General features: G+C 40.8%; 1 protein-coding gene across 2 annotated transcripts in view; it reads right to left on the bottom strand.

Annotated features, from left to right (window-relative positions):
- Positions 1 to 6,567: 6,567 nt before the first annotated feature.
- Positions 6,568 to 13,798, bottom strand: part of CERT1 (ceramide transporter 1) — a 79,567-nt gene continuing 72,336 nt past the window's right edge. Inside the window, exons 11-18 of one of the 2 annotated variants that reach the window (XM_075838431.1) lie at positions 13,526 to 13,585; positions 11,675 to 11,770; positions 11,431 to 11,563; positions 11,257 to 11,327; positions 10,347 to 10,475; positions 8,754 to 8,883; positions 8,444 to 8,581; positions 6,568 to 6,754 (exon numbers count right to left, since the gene is read on the bottom strand). In XM_075838431.1, coding sequence (XP_075694546.1) covers positions 8,454 to 8,581; positions 8,754 to 8,883; positions 10,347 to 10,475; positions 11,257 to 11,327; positions 11,431 to 11,563; positions 11,675 to 11,770; positions 13,526 to 13,585 — 747 coding nt within the window. In that variant the 3' untranslated portion in view covers positions 6,568 to 6,754; positions 8,444 to 8,453. The remainder of the gene's footprint in view (positions 6,755 to 8,443; positions 8,582 to 8,753; positions 8,884 to 10,346; positions 10,476 to 11,256; positions 11,328 to 11,430; positions 11,564 to 11,674; positions 11,771 to 13,525; positions 13,586 to 13,798) is intronic. The other variant, XM_075838440.1, reaches the window with a different exon arrangement.

Genomic DNA, 13,798 nt, shown 5'->3' on the forward strand with positions numbered 1-13,798 from the left:
ATATCACCATCGGTCTTTTTTTTTTTCAGCATCCATCTTACATCAATACACGCTTGTATACACCTAGGTTTTGTTTTGTTATCTTTATTTCCCCCTTTGTTCTGTTTTATATCACGCCAGATGTATTGCTGTTTTATTAATGAAAGAACACACACTGACAGATCATAACATTCAATATGTCTTCTTTTGTTTACCTCTGTTCGGCTGCACATATCGCTACTCCAGTCCGTGGGTCTTGGAGAGGGGCTGGTGCACTGGTTGAGGGGGGGGGGGGGGGGGAGTGGCCTCTGCAGCTTTCGGGATGCTGTCTCCTATCGGAGTGAGATGTGGGTGGCGCTGTCAAACAGTGCCAGCCCACATCCTCTCTGATGACGCGGATCCGGAAGTGGGGCAGCGGCCATCTTTGTACCCTCGCCCTGTAGCCGTTGCTCCACCTCTTGGGCTTCCACAGATTGGATGCTAGGTTTTAACATTCAACATAAAAGGGAGGGCCCCGTTTGGATGACGCCACCCCCGGACGAAGGCATCTGCCGAAACGCTCGTCGGGTCTGGTGTCTCCTGTATGTGGGATCACTCAACTAATCTGGGTATGTACTCTACTACTCCATATCCATGGTACACAATCTGGGATGGTTAAACAGCACCCTCTTCTTACATGAATGTGTTTTACATTGTACTAATGTACTGGTGTTTTCTATATGTCCTGGCCTGCATCCATTTATTCCTTCATTAGTGCTTTGCATTTATACTTTTTTCAGAGCACATTAGCCTTACTAACATACCATTACTGGCATATAATCTTCTGGTTGCATATCAGGCATAACCAGTACATACCATGCTGTCATCCTATTTCCTAGTACTTTGTCATTTATACCCTATATGCATCATCTGTGTCCCATAATCGGTTGACGCCATTTTTTAAACATTGTATGACTCATAATTTTTAATCTTGTTTGTATCTATCTGTTAATAAAATGAATTTCTATTTATTTGTTATATTTGCATTAGTTTTTTTGACTACTCTCTATAGGTTCTCTTAATAACTTTAATAGACAACAACTGGGTGTGTTTTTACTTTTTGACCAAGTGGGCGTTGTGGAGAGAAGTGTATGACGCTGACCAATCAGCGTCATACACTTCTCTCCATTCATGTACTCAGACATTGTGATATGTCATATACTCACACATTAACGTTAGTGAAGTGCCTTGAGAGTGAATAGACATCGCTTCCAGCCGGGACGCGATGTCTATTCAGAATGCTGACACTTCGGTAAAGTTTGTGTGCGACTTACAGCACATCGAGCTCATGCTGTGCTGTCATTACAGCGTGATCTCACGAGATCATGCTTGCTGTGCTGTAAGTCCCACACAAACATTACCGAAGTGTCGGGATTGTGAATAGACATAGCGTCCTGGCTGGAAGCGATGTCTATTCACTCTCAAGACACTTCAGTAAAGTTAACGTGTGAGTAAGTGACAGACATCGTGATCTCGCAAGATCACGATGTGCTGAGTACATGAATGGAGAAAAGTATGACTGATTGGTCAGCGTCATACACTTCACTCCACAAAACGCCCACTTGGTCAAAAAGTATAAACATGTCCAGTTGTCTATTAAGAAAGTCATTAGAATAAATCTAAAATGGGTCATAACGAAGTCAAAATTGATAGTTTTTCTGAAAAAACCAAACTGCCGTTACCTACATTACAGCGCCAATCACATTATGTAGGAGATAGGGCACTTATAATGTGGTGACAGAGCTTCTTTAGACGTCTAAGTTTCTCCACTACTGTAGGATTCTAGTCATAGTGACTATTTTCTCTCAACACCTTCTCTTTTACCATTTAAAGGCTATGTAAGGAATTTTTTTTTTTTAAATAAGAACGTCCGTGTGATTAGTGCAATTTTCTAAATAGTTTTTATTAAAAATGCTTTACTTTTTGAGATACAGCTGCTCTGTATTCTCTATACAGAGCAGCTGTATCTCACGCCAAATCCTGTTAGTCAGATCCACGGGAGTGACTGGTTCAATGACAGCGGATCCTGTGTCTCTGACAAACCGGATCCACTTGTAATCTATCACATATAAATTCATAACTCGGATGTGATAGATTACAGGTAGATGCGGTGTGTCAGACACGCAGGACCCTCTGACACTGAATCCGTCAGGTCCACAGGACTGACAGATTCAGGTCATAGTGAACGATACAGCTGCGGTGGTTCCTGCAGGTGTGAACAGGTCTTACTGCAGCAACTGAAAGGGACCCACAGTTATTTACATTCGGATAAATGTAATGCCACACCATAGAGAGTACTTTGGCTCCCTCTAGTGATAGATTGTAGTACATGAATAATAAAATACCTAATGGAAGGGGAAAAAAAATCTACCAAGAAAAGATAAGAATCCAAGTATAACCTATAAACATTGGGAAACACTTAAATTCAAATGTGGGAATGGGTTAATTCTATGTCCATTTTAGAAGTGTCTAGCAATGACCCCCACCCCCACCCCCAAAAAACTTGTGTATGAACGGTCCAGCACATCACAGCTCACCAACTGGCTGAGTCCTGAGCTCCGAGTCTCTTGCATTACAGTACACGTTCCCTCCATAGGTGCCAGAAGTGGTCTCTTCTCTAATTATTGCCATTGTGCTCCTCCTAATGAACCATAGCACATCATGACCTACCGCCTTTATTTTTTTTCTCTGTTCTCAGATTGGGTTCCCCACACTTTTCCTACTCCGTATGTTCGTACACGACACCTATAACATCATGTTCCTAGTGTTTTCTTCCTATCTCCTCTTTTGCAGAGCCATCCTCATTAGTCCCTTTCCCTGTGCTCCCGAACCTTGTTATTTTTGAAAACCCATCACTGCAATGACAAGGTTTGTGCCCCTCACAAGGTTCATCCCATTTCTCACAGGTACATTAACTATTTGTAGCCACTGCATAAATTTGAGGCAGTGGCCCATGCTGTGGTTAAGTGATTTGGAAGTGCAGTAATACCTATGGTGGGTGAAGTATAAGCAGCCCCAGATCTCTCTAAAATTGCTGATCTTGGTGGTGGGGAGTGGGGGACGACAAGATTCCAATGAATTCTAATCCAACCTGTCCAATACCCATTTTGAAGGTCCGCTGATCACCATAAACATGACAAAAATCGCAGGTTTATGTCCAGCCTAGGGAGTACGGATCTAGAGGCAATAATATGGTAGGATAAAAGAATTATGAATATCATCCATTGGCTTTAATCATTTACAAAAACAGAAAGGAGGGAGAGTCCCCTTCCATCTGACCGCTGGGATCCCACTAGTCCCTAGAATGAAAGGGGTGCTGAGGATTACAACAAAGCCACAGCGCTGGGTTCAGAGTGTTACTGTGCAGGAAGAACAAACAAAACAAAAAAAAAAAAGCTTCCAAAAAGTGCTAAATGTCATTTATTAGTGATGCCACTGTACAAGCGATCAGTAATTAACAACATATTTTAGGGACTATGGGGTGAAAACCCCTCAACCTCCAGGTTCAAAAAAACTATTGGGGTAGATTTACTAATGCCCATGTTGTATGATAAATTTGGTGTATCTTGCTAGACATGTTAAGCACTTTTCTTCCTTACACCACTTCTTGGTTCGCTTAGTTTACAATAGGCACTTTGGAACATTTTAAGTCCAAGATATGCCCACTTTGAGACATTTTTCAAAAGGGTCTAGTGAGACGCAAACATCTGTTCTTTTTGGCGCATTTGCTTTATAAATAGGTCTAAAACGTGATGCGATATTATGGGCTAGAAATACAGCATATTTTAGGCACAATCATAAGTAAATCTGCCCCATTGTATTTTAAAAATACTCACATTTTAACCAGAAACAAATACCCATATGACCTACCACATGTCTTCTGTCCTGATAGTCACCATTTTTATTAGTAGGTCTTGCGAGTGGATGGTGGACTATAGAGCTGTTTTGTCCAGGACATCATTCCCACAGATCTTCACCCGGTATACTGGTCCTGCTCCTCCTCCGTCACTCATTGCCTCAGCCAATCCTAATTTATTCATTGTGAACCTTCTAACAGGCCATCGAACCTGAATTTCCCCGTTATAGAGAATAAAACCTTCCATCTCCAACCGCTTCATGATTCAAACAAAACATACACATATGTACAAGCAGGATGCATAAAACAACTAGACACATGTAACTTAGTGTAATACATTTATTTACAGAATAGCAAAAGTACATCACATTTAGTGCAAATGCAACTAATGATATTAAGATTTATATATATATTATTTTGTAAACGTCCCATAAGCCTTTGTAAAATAAAGCTTTCAAATTCAGCACTTTGCAAACCTGTCCAATGTTTAATGTATTATGGCGGAATGCACGGCTTGCTTCTCCATCGCTTAAGGTGCCAATTTCCACGATCGGAACCAAAAATAACAGCGTGCTTAACATTCATTATCTAGATTTAGAACTGTTTTTTCATATCAGGTTAAGTGGCCTTTTTGAGGAAAAAAAAACAAACCAAAAAACAAAAAAAAAAACAAGAGATACAAAAACACAAAACTCGTCTAAAATATTTGTCTAATAGACTTGTGGCTTCTGCCCATCTGCTCATTACCACACAGGCACTTCTTCTGGAACATTCCTTGAACAGAGCTTTTTAGTGGTAAGGCAATATAGATAGATATATATATATTTTGTTATGTGCGTTGTATACGACTAAAAGCAAGTAATTCATCCCACATGAAGCTTCTGGTGGCTGACACCCACAGCACAAAAAGCCTGCAGGTAGTTGTTTATAAAGTTTTTACACAATACCCCAATTATATACATCGGTTTCTATATACTCATTGCAACTTAGCTTATAAAAATGTTAATCGTTCGGTGAGATATATATATATTTATTTTTAGATTTTGTTTTCTCTATTAGAACAGATGCACGAGTCTGATATGAATCAAAAAGGGGCGGAGTGGTAGGCTATAATTACAAACCGGAAAGCGGAGGAATGGGGGGGGCATCATAGGACGGACAATGACAGCGCTTACATAAAATGGTTTTAGATTGTGAGCTATTCCCATCGATTGTAATGATTTACAATTGCTTAGGCAGAAAAGATCAGACATCGGATTTCTTTTTTTAAACCAAGGTTGTAAAATGAACCACTGTCCTAGTGGCAATGTGATTTTGAAGGTCTGCAGCAGGGCTCAAGTAGCAGCTCACTTTGTGACACAAGTCGACTATATGGATAACCTTTTTGAATTGGGGCTGAATTACACAAAGGAGTTTCTGCCAAAAAGGGGAGACCCCCACACCTGTGTAACTAAGCACCAAAAGTGAAGAGTCACTAAACAGGGATTCACAAACAAACCAAACCTAGAAACGAGAACTTGCGCAAAATTCACAGCTCACCTTTATCCTTAAACCGTGCAGCAAAGCTAGGAGAAATAGGGTTGTGAGCATTGCGATCATATAGAGGGGTAGAACTGTGTCATGTACGGCTGTATAGGCCTAGGTATCTCTAAACAAGAAATGTTCATAAAAAATATGCCACAATATGAAATATTAATGTCCAGTTAACATAGAACAATGATGCAATATGAAAAAAGGGCATAAAAAGGCTTGCCAGCCATGGCTTGATTGTTGGGATCAGCAACCCCTGGCCTATAGGCTGCAGCATTTAAAAATGTACCTATTGCCTATACACAGATGGAGGCAAACATTGTGATGAGAACCAATGCCTGAAGCACGTGGCACTAGCTTCTCCCTCCACCAAAATGGTGGCCTCCAATGGGTTTAGAAGATGGACACATTCAGAGCTATACTACCACTAGAGGTATGAAGACAGTTCAAGTCACACCAGAGATTGAAGCTACAGCAAAACACAGCATCTAGTCAAACTCAAAAGAAAAAAATAAATTAAAAAAAGGGGACAAAAAAAAAAATGTAGGGACTACACATCCCAAACAAAACCATAAGACGTCTGGAGAGGACCCAATTCACGTTAAGCAAATCCCCATCTTGTCTAGAAGTGATAATGACATTACGGAACACACTTTTTGCTCCAAGTTATTAACACAACTAAAAATACAAATAGAAATATATAGATTTCTGGAAAAAAATAAAGCTTTCTTAGAATTTTTTTGTAAAACTCCATCAGACTAAAGTCTTCATTGTAGTTTCACAAGGAAAGGCAAAGCCATAGCTTAAAACAGCCCTCAGTTATTACCATCACAACAGCTAGCCACAGGCTAGCACAAAAAGGGAAAAAAAACAAAAAAAAAATTTTGAAAGCAAAACAAACCCCCCCTCCCCCGTCACATCCATCGTTTAACAGATTGGTTTTTAACAACCTCAAAAAAACCTCTAGGCATTTCTGTGCATAACCCTCACCATGCCCAGAAACACAAGACCGCTATGGCTTCATTATTTTTACAGGCCTATGGTAGGAAAGTAGCTTATGGCTGTAGAAAATTAAAGCCTCAAGTCCTCATAGTAATCATTTCCTTCGACCCTTCAAAACAAGCAAGCAAACAGAAAAATAACAGAAAGTAAACACAACCATGTTCTTCAGTGTGTGATTAGAAAGTTTACAAGAATTCAGAAAGTAGCAGAAGTCCAATAGTGTTTGATGTTCAGTCTCCTCAGGACAATGCCTTCATATCTAGAAAGGCTGCAGATCAAACGTCATCTCGAAGGTGTAGATTCAAGGCTCGACCCATCGTGGAATGTTCATAACGCCTCCTCCGTTCACTGCAGGAGAACATCGAACAACGAGAATTATAAAGCATTAGTGAACACGTAGAAACAAGGATTATATGAGGTCATCGTGCGCCTGGGTAGATCTGTATATATCCACACACAAGTGTATGTATGTATGTATGTATGTATGTATGTATGTATGTATGTATGTATGTATGTATGTATGTATGCGTGTGCGTGTGCGTGTGCGTATGCGTGTGTATGTGTGTGTATACATATGATCGCCTCCATGCCACGCCGCATTGATGCAGTCATTCATGCAAAAGGAGCCCCGACCAAGTATTGAGTGTATATACTGTACATACTTTTCAGTAGGCCAACATTTCTGTACTAAAAATAATTTTTGAAATTGGGCTTATATAATATTAAAATTTTCTGCGACACTAAATTGGGGGGTTTTCATTAACTGTTACCATAATCAACAGTAAAAAGAAAAAAAAATTTTTAATTGAATTACTGAAATAAATTAACTTTTTGATGGTCCAATTCCTTGACTAATAAATAAATAAAATATATATATATATATATATATATATTTATTTTTACGCCATATCTATTTTTGTTGATACATTTACCATGCTACCTTTACATGGAGAACTCTGGAAAGTTGCATGTACATGAATCTCATTGCAGTGAACGGAGGCCGCTCACGAGTTGCTATCACTATTTTCGTGTTACAAAATGTCTGTGTGTAGCCCCAACCTAAATAGACAAGTTATTCTTATTATAGGGGTTTTTCCCAACTTAAATATATATCTCCTTACCCACATGGCAGGTGATAAATGTTAGACAAGTGGGGACATGGAAAAGAGAAGATGGAAGCAGAGGCCGGCGTGGCCCAGCGCTCCTTTATTATCAATGGGAACGTCATAAAAATTTCAAAAAGTTGAAAAGCTATCCAGAAAAGCAGTAGTAACAAAAAAATCCATTGGGCCTTATTTATTAAAACGGTGTGACAGAAAAATTACCCTGTTGTCCATAGCAACTAGAACTCTTAATTTTAAACTGCTCGTGAAAAATGAAAGCTGCACGAGGATTGGTTGCGATGGGCAGCAAGGCAGGATTTCCGGTTAGACATTTTTGTTACTGATGTGTCCTCTCTAAACCCGACATATACCGAGAATTGTGGCATGAAACGTTAAACCTGTATAAAAAAAATATATAATGTATATCTTCGACAAATGCCATCCTTCAGCCATCTGTTGCCTATTGACTCCCATGTTAAAAAAACGTATACGTTCAACTACATGTTTTACTGGATGGCTGTGACAAATGCCACACATTGGTCAATCACCACCTACAGACTCCCATGTTAAAAAAAAAAAGTACATATTTACTATTAACTTATACATTGTTTTAATAGATTAAATTACTGGGCGAAATGGTATTGAATTTGGTATCATGACAAATTGTATAACTAAACGCATTTCAAGAAACGTTAAGTATGGACACCTCTGTAAATAAGGCCCAATGTGTGAACAAGCTGGTCTGGCCTCTTCGACCCCCACGGCGATTAGATGTTATAGCCCGGGAAAGATGCCTCTCACCACATATTTTCAATGCCAGGTCTACCAGAGCAGTATCCCAATAGGGCATATGGACAACGCTAGTCTTTATGAGACAACCCCTTTTAGTAGCACAAAACCTAAAACAAATCTGTGAATGCAAAGCTCTTCTTACCTGGCAATGATTAGAAAAATATAGGTTTGCCTGAGGTCTTCTCCTGCACGTATGTAGTAAACCGTTTAAGAAACTTGGGGTATTCCCGTTTGGCCACTGCTCGAAGCACAGATGCAGGAGCCCACCCTCCAGGGTTCACTGAAGAAAAGTAAGCAGACCGGTCAAAATAAAAGCCAGTTACCATATATACAGAAGAAACAAAAATTGCAGGAGATCAAACTCCTAAAATGGGACCTTATCTAGAAGAAGAATCCCACAATGGCATTAAAGTGGTTATAATTAAAAAAAAATAAAAAAAAAATGTTCTTACCATTAGCAACATATGTAATTCTGCATTGAATATTGTCTCTGCTGATTTCTTTGTTGCCCTCTGGTGGACTAACCAGTGTCTGACAGATCATGGCGATGTTGATTTTGGCACGGACACACCGGTTATTAAGCTAAAGATAGAAAACACAGGTTACAATGTGGGACATCCAGTAATACACAGTAGTCACATTATTAATGAACACCTCCTACTGGACGTCGCCAGCGCGTAGCCCATGAAAAAAGTGATGTTGTGGGCTGGCTTGGTGGGTATATAAAGGCATGAGATAGGCTGTCTCAACACAGATCACTCGTTGTTGCCATGGGCAAAAGGGGCGATCAGAGTTGCAAAAAGGGATGATTATTAGGTTTCTGACCAAGGGTGGCAGTATTTCTCAAACAGAGGAGTTCGTGAACTGTTCGCGTGCTTCTGTGGTGAAAGTGTATCGTGAGTGGACAAACGGCATCATTGGGAAGAACAGAGGTGGAGACTGCGGGCACCACGTGCCATTGATGTGAGAGGTGAAAGTCAGATACGAAGGTGCGCGAGGGTCGAACGACACGCTACAGTGAAGCAGCTCACCGTGAAAAATCAAACAGACATCGTTGCAGATCACGTCCACCCATACATGCGGTTTGTCTTTCCTGGGGCAGATGAAATTTTACAGCAAGACAACGCGACAAGGACATTTATGTCCGTGTGACAACAGTGGCTGGAAGAGCATGACCAAGACTTCCAAGTACCTCCCTGGCCCCCTAATTCGCAAGACTTGAACCCAATTGAGCATCTGTGGGACCACCTAGATCTAGTTCGCTCTATGGATCCTTCCCACGCACCCTCCAGAAAATGTGGGATACACTGCAGTCAGCATGGCACCAGATACTGGAGACATCCTACCAGCACCTTATAGAGTCACTCCTAGCTCATCTAGCTGCTGTCCGTGCTGCACACAGCGGTTACTCTGGATATAAGATGGCGGTCATAATAATGTGACTCAATTGTGTGTTTCGCCATTAAAAGCAGTAATGTTACACTAAAGCGGTTCGATCATCGCGTTATCACTTATAGTACGGTGATTCAGCCAAATACTGCACCTGCTGGCACTTGTGTGCTGAAAAGAGTTGCAACTGTGACCATGTGGTACCAACTGGCTGCTCGGCAGGTGCAATAGCTGAAGTACAATACTATGAGCATCTTAGAGATGAGCTTCATTAAAAGGGATCAGTCTGGTGACAGAAGTCTAATGCATCTAAAACATGGATGGTAATGGAGATTATAGCTCTTCTGAGAAGCATTATATTGCTCATCAGCCGATTGCTAGTTGCAAGTTACTCTACGCTCTGTTCACATTTGCTTTACACTCTTCCCAGCAGCTAAAATAGCGCAGTCTGCATCGCTATTCCTTCCGTCAAAAATAATGAAAACCTGAAAGACCCCATAATCCGTCAATAGCATCTAGCAGGATTCAGTTGGATCTGTTCGCAAATGGATCCTTTATGAACGTAAGACATAATGCTAGTGAGAACAGAGCCTAAAGCTCTATAACCGGTTTCCACAGCCTGGTTCAAACTACATCCAAAAAAGCAATATACTCACTGGAGCACCGTCATGGTCCACTGAGAAGTTGCACACAATCCAAGTGTCTGTTTCATTCTCACTAGCAGCTGGTATCATACGGATTGCCGATAAGTACAAGACGTCACGCTGAGAAGCTGGCCACACTCTCTGCAATCAACCACAAAATAATCACAGAAAACCTATGTAATGCATATATGTTATAGGTCAACCATTAGCTTGTTCATCTGAGCGCATGTACAATGGCCTTCAGTCTAAGTTATCTGCAGTTACTGTGCAGCTATTGGTGCCTAGAAGCAGCCATTTTGGGTTGGGGAGAGGTTGACCAGTGTATTCCTCAATGGGTTTAGTGACAGGAAGTTAAAAAGGAGGTCCGCTCCTAGGACTACTACTTTATCTTAGATTTCTCTAATTCGAAAAGCTTCCAGACACTTATTTACACATATGGAAATGACAGCAGCAGCTTTTTCTTAAAGCCTATGAACACCTCGCTGGTGTCCACCTTATGTAAGACACACCGGACCCGCCGACACTGAACCCGTCAGGTCCACGGGACTGACGGATTCAGTGTAAAGCGAACGATACAGCTGCTCTGCATGCATAAAATAAAGAACAGCTGTATCTCCAAAAGTAAAACGATTTCATAAAGACAAATTACAAAAGTTACTATAAACACACTGATCTATTTATTAAAAAAATAAAAATGCCCTCAAAAGGTGTACATAGCCTTTACGCGTCACTTCTGTTAGCTGCTACGTTTAGTGTTTCTTTAAGAATAATAGGCTATGATCTGCTGATACATTATGGACTGTATTCAGGTTTCTCGTGGTCTATTAGATTGGATTTATGTTTTTTACATGTTTAACTTTGTGCTGATGTCGATTACCTGCAGTAACAAATTTAACCTGCACAGAACTGGAATAGAACATACCTTGTGTGTCTGGTACACAATGATTGAATTTGGAGATAGTTTTTCAACAACATGGAAGTTTTCAATGGTGGCTGTTGGGACATCGATAAAACAAATGTAAGCAAAATGCAAAAAAATAAATAAAAAAAAATTATGAACATTCTGTCAAAACGTGTCACTAGAAAAGGATCTTACTCTCCCAGTCATTGCGTACGTCAACGTTCCAAAAGTGCTGGCATACTTCATGTCCTGTGACTCCTTTCACAGAATGAGTGGCCTTCAGGGGGTCAAGAACTATGCCATTCTCTTCAACTTCCCTTCTGTAAACCTGCAATAATCATATGTGTCATACAGCAGCATGGGAAGATAGCATGGGCATTTGTCAAGAGGACTTTACAGATATAATGCAGTGGCCATGTGTGGTATATCATCTCTTCACCTTCATTTCTCCTTCTTCTACCACCAATTGCCAGTTGGCATCACCACCCACATCTTGTAGCGAGTAAGTCATGTGGTTCTGTACCATCTCTTCTACCTACAACAAAAACACCAAAAAAAACACATAAGTGTCCTTCACATAGTATTGTAATCAGGTTTTAGAATGCCATTATCCTTAACCAAGAAAGAATCATCTAGCATTTCAGCTTTGGCAACATCTGTGCTCACAAAAAAATACTGTGAGGAGAATACCCTAGTCCTGGCATCCAGTAGGCAAAGCTCAGCCCCAGCAAACTACTACTGCACATCAGAGCACTAGACAAAGTAAGAAGCACCGTTTTGGTGCTGGAAGGCCAATAGAAATCTGCCGTTAGGTTCGGGTCCTAGTTGGGAGAACAGGGGCTTTTACCTAAATAGGATATGACAAAGTCGCCATTGGGATTCTCTGCATATTTCAACTTCAGAATAACTTGTATTTGTAATATACAGAGCTGTCAGGCCTCATGCACACGACCGTATTTTTGTACACCCGTAAATACTGGCGTAAATACGGGTCCTTGGTCACACGTATTCGACCCGTATTGCACCAGTATTTACGGGCACGTTTTCACTGCAAAATTACACTGCAGTACAAATCGGCAGCCCTTCTCTATCAGTGCAGGATAGAGAGAAGGGACAGCCCTTTCCGTAATAAAAGTAAAAGAAATTCATACTTACCGGCCGTTGTCTTGGTGACGCATCCCTCTCGACATCCAGTCCGACCTCCCTGGATGACGCGGCAGTCCATGTGACCGCTGCAGCCAGTAATTGGCTGCAGCGGTCACATGGGCTGAAACGTCATCCCAAGAGGCCGGACTGGACGAAGAAGCAGGTAGTTCTGGGTAAGTATGAACGTCTTTTTTTTTTTTACAGCTTTATCTATATTGTGATCGGTAGTCACTGTCCAGGGTGCTGAAAGAGTTACTGCCGATCGTTTAACTCTTTCAGCACCCTGGACAGTGACAATTTACTCAGGTCGCCTAGCAACGCTCCCGTAATTACGGGTGCACACACGTAGTCACCCGTAATTACGGGAGCCCCATAGACTTCTATAGGCTGCCCGTGCCGTAATTACTGCCTGAAATAGGACATGTTTTATCTTTTTCAACAGCACGGGCACCTTCCCGTAAGCATACGGGGAGGTACCCGTGACCAATAGAAGTCTATGGGCCCGTAATTACGGGAGTTTTTACGGTCGTGTGCATGGGGCCTTAGATGTAACTGTAATCCAAACCAGTAACCACAAGAAGGTTAACACATTAATAACAGGAAAAGCTTCAATAAAGAAATGTAAAATCTAAAATAAGGATAACAAATGGTTAGCATAATTGATCAAGTAAAACAGCTAAGTGAACTCAGTATTTCAAATGAACACATTGCTACCACTGCCAAACATTTAAAGGGATTCTCCGCATAATAAGCGATGACACCTATCCAAGACCCATAGGATGAAAGGGGCCGCAAAGAGAACTAAAGCGCAGCCAATCCTTCAGATTTTTTCTCTCTGTACAGCGCTACTTCATTTAAGGGGGAAATTGGCGCAGGCAGACAACCACCAATCAGATAGTAATAGCAACCACATATCCCGAGGTTAGGCTATGTTAGAAAACCCCTTTAATGGTGGTAATCCTCTCAAACAAAAACAATTATTTTTTCTATCAGTGGAAAAGCCATTAGCTCTAGAAAGATGTACATTAGTTCTAGGTTAGTGGCTTCTGTTTGGTAGTCAAAAGGTTAAAAATAATTGAATACCTCAAATGGGTTTAAAAAAACCACACATGCAACATGTCCCACTTGTGCAAACATACAGTACCTGGATGCGGAATCTGTGCCCATCAGAAGTACTGACTAGGTCATTTGAACAACAAGGGGACTATCACAGGCAGTCAGAAGAAGAAAAAAAAAAAAAAAACGTGACAAAAAGTGAGGATGGCCCAACAAAAGAGAACCCATAAATTACATACCGTTTACAACTTTTCAAAATGTAGAAGTCAAAACGTACTAGAGGTGCTATCAGGTTAACAAAAATGGTTGTGGCTCTGTTCACACAGTCACCATGGATTCAGTCTTTTAAAGGATATTTATG

This window comes from Rhinoderma darwinii, chromosome 1, assembly GCF_050947455.1.
Source record: "Rhinoderma darwinii isolate aRhiDar2 chromosome 1, aRhiDar2.hap1, whole genome shotgun sequence".
In the NCBI taxonomy this organism is placed as follows: domain Eukaryota; kingdom Metazoa; phylum Chordata; class Amphibia; order Anura; family Rhinodermatidae; genus Rhinoderma; species Rhinoderma darwinii.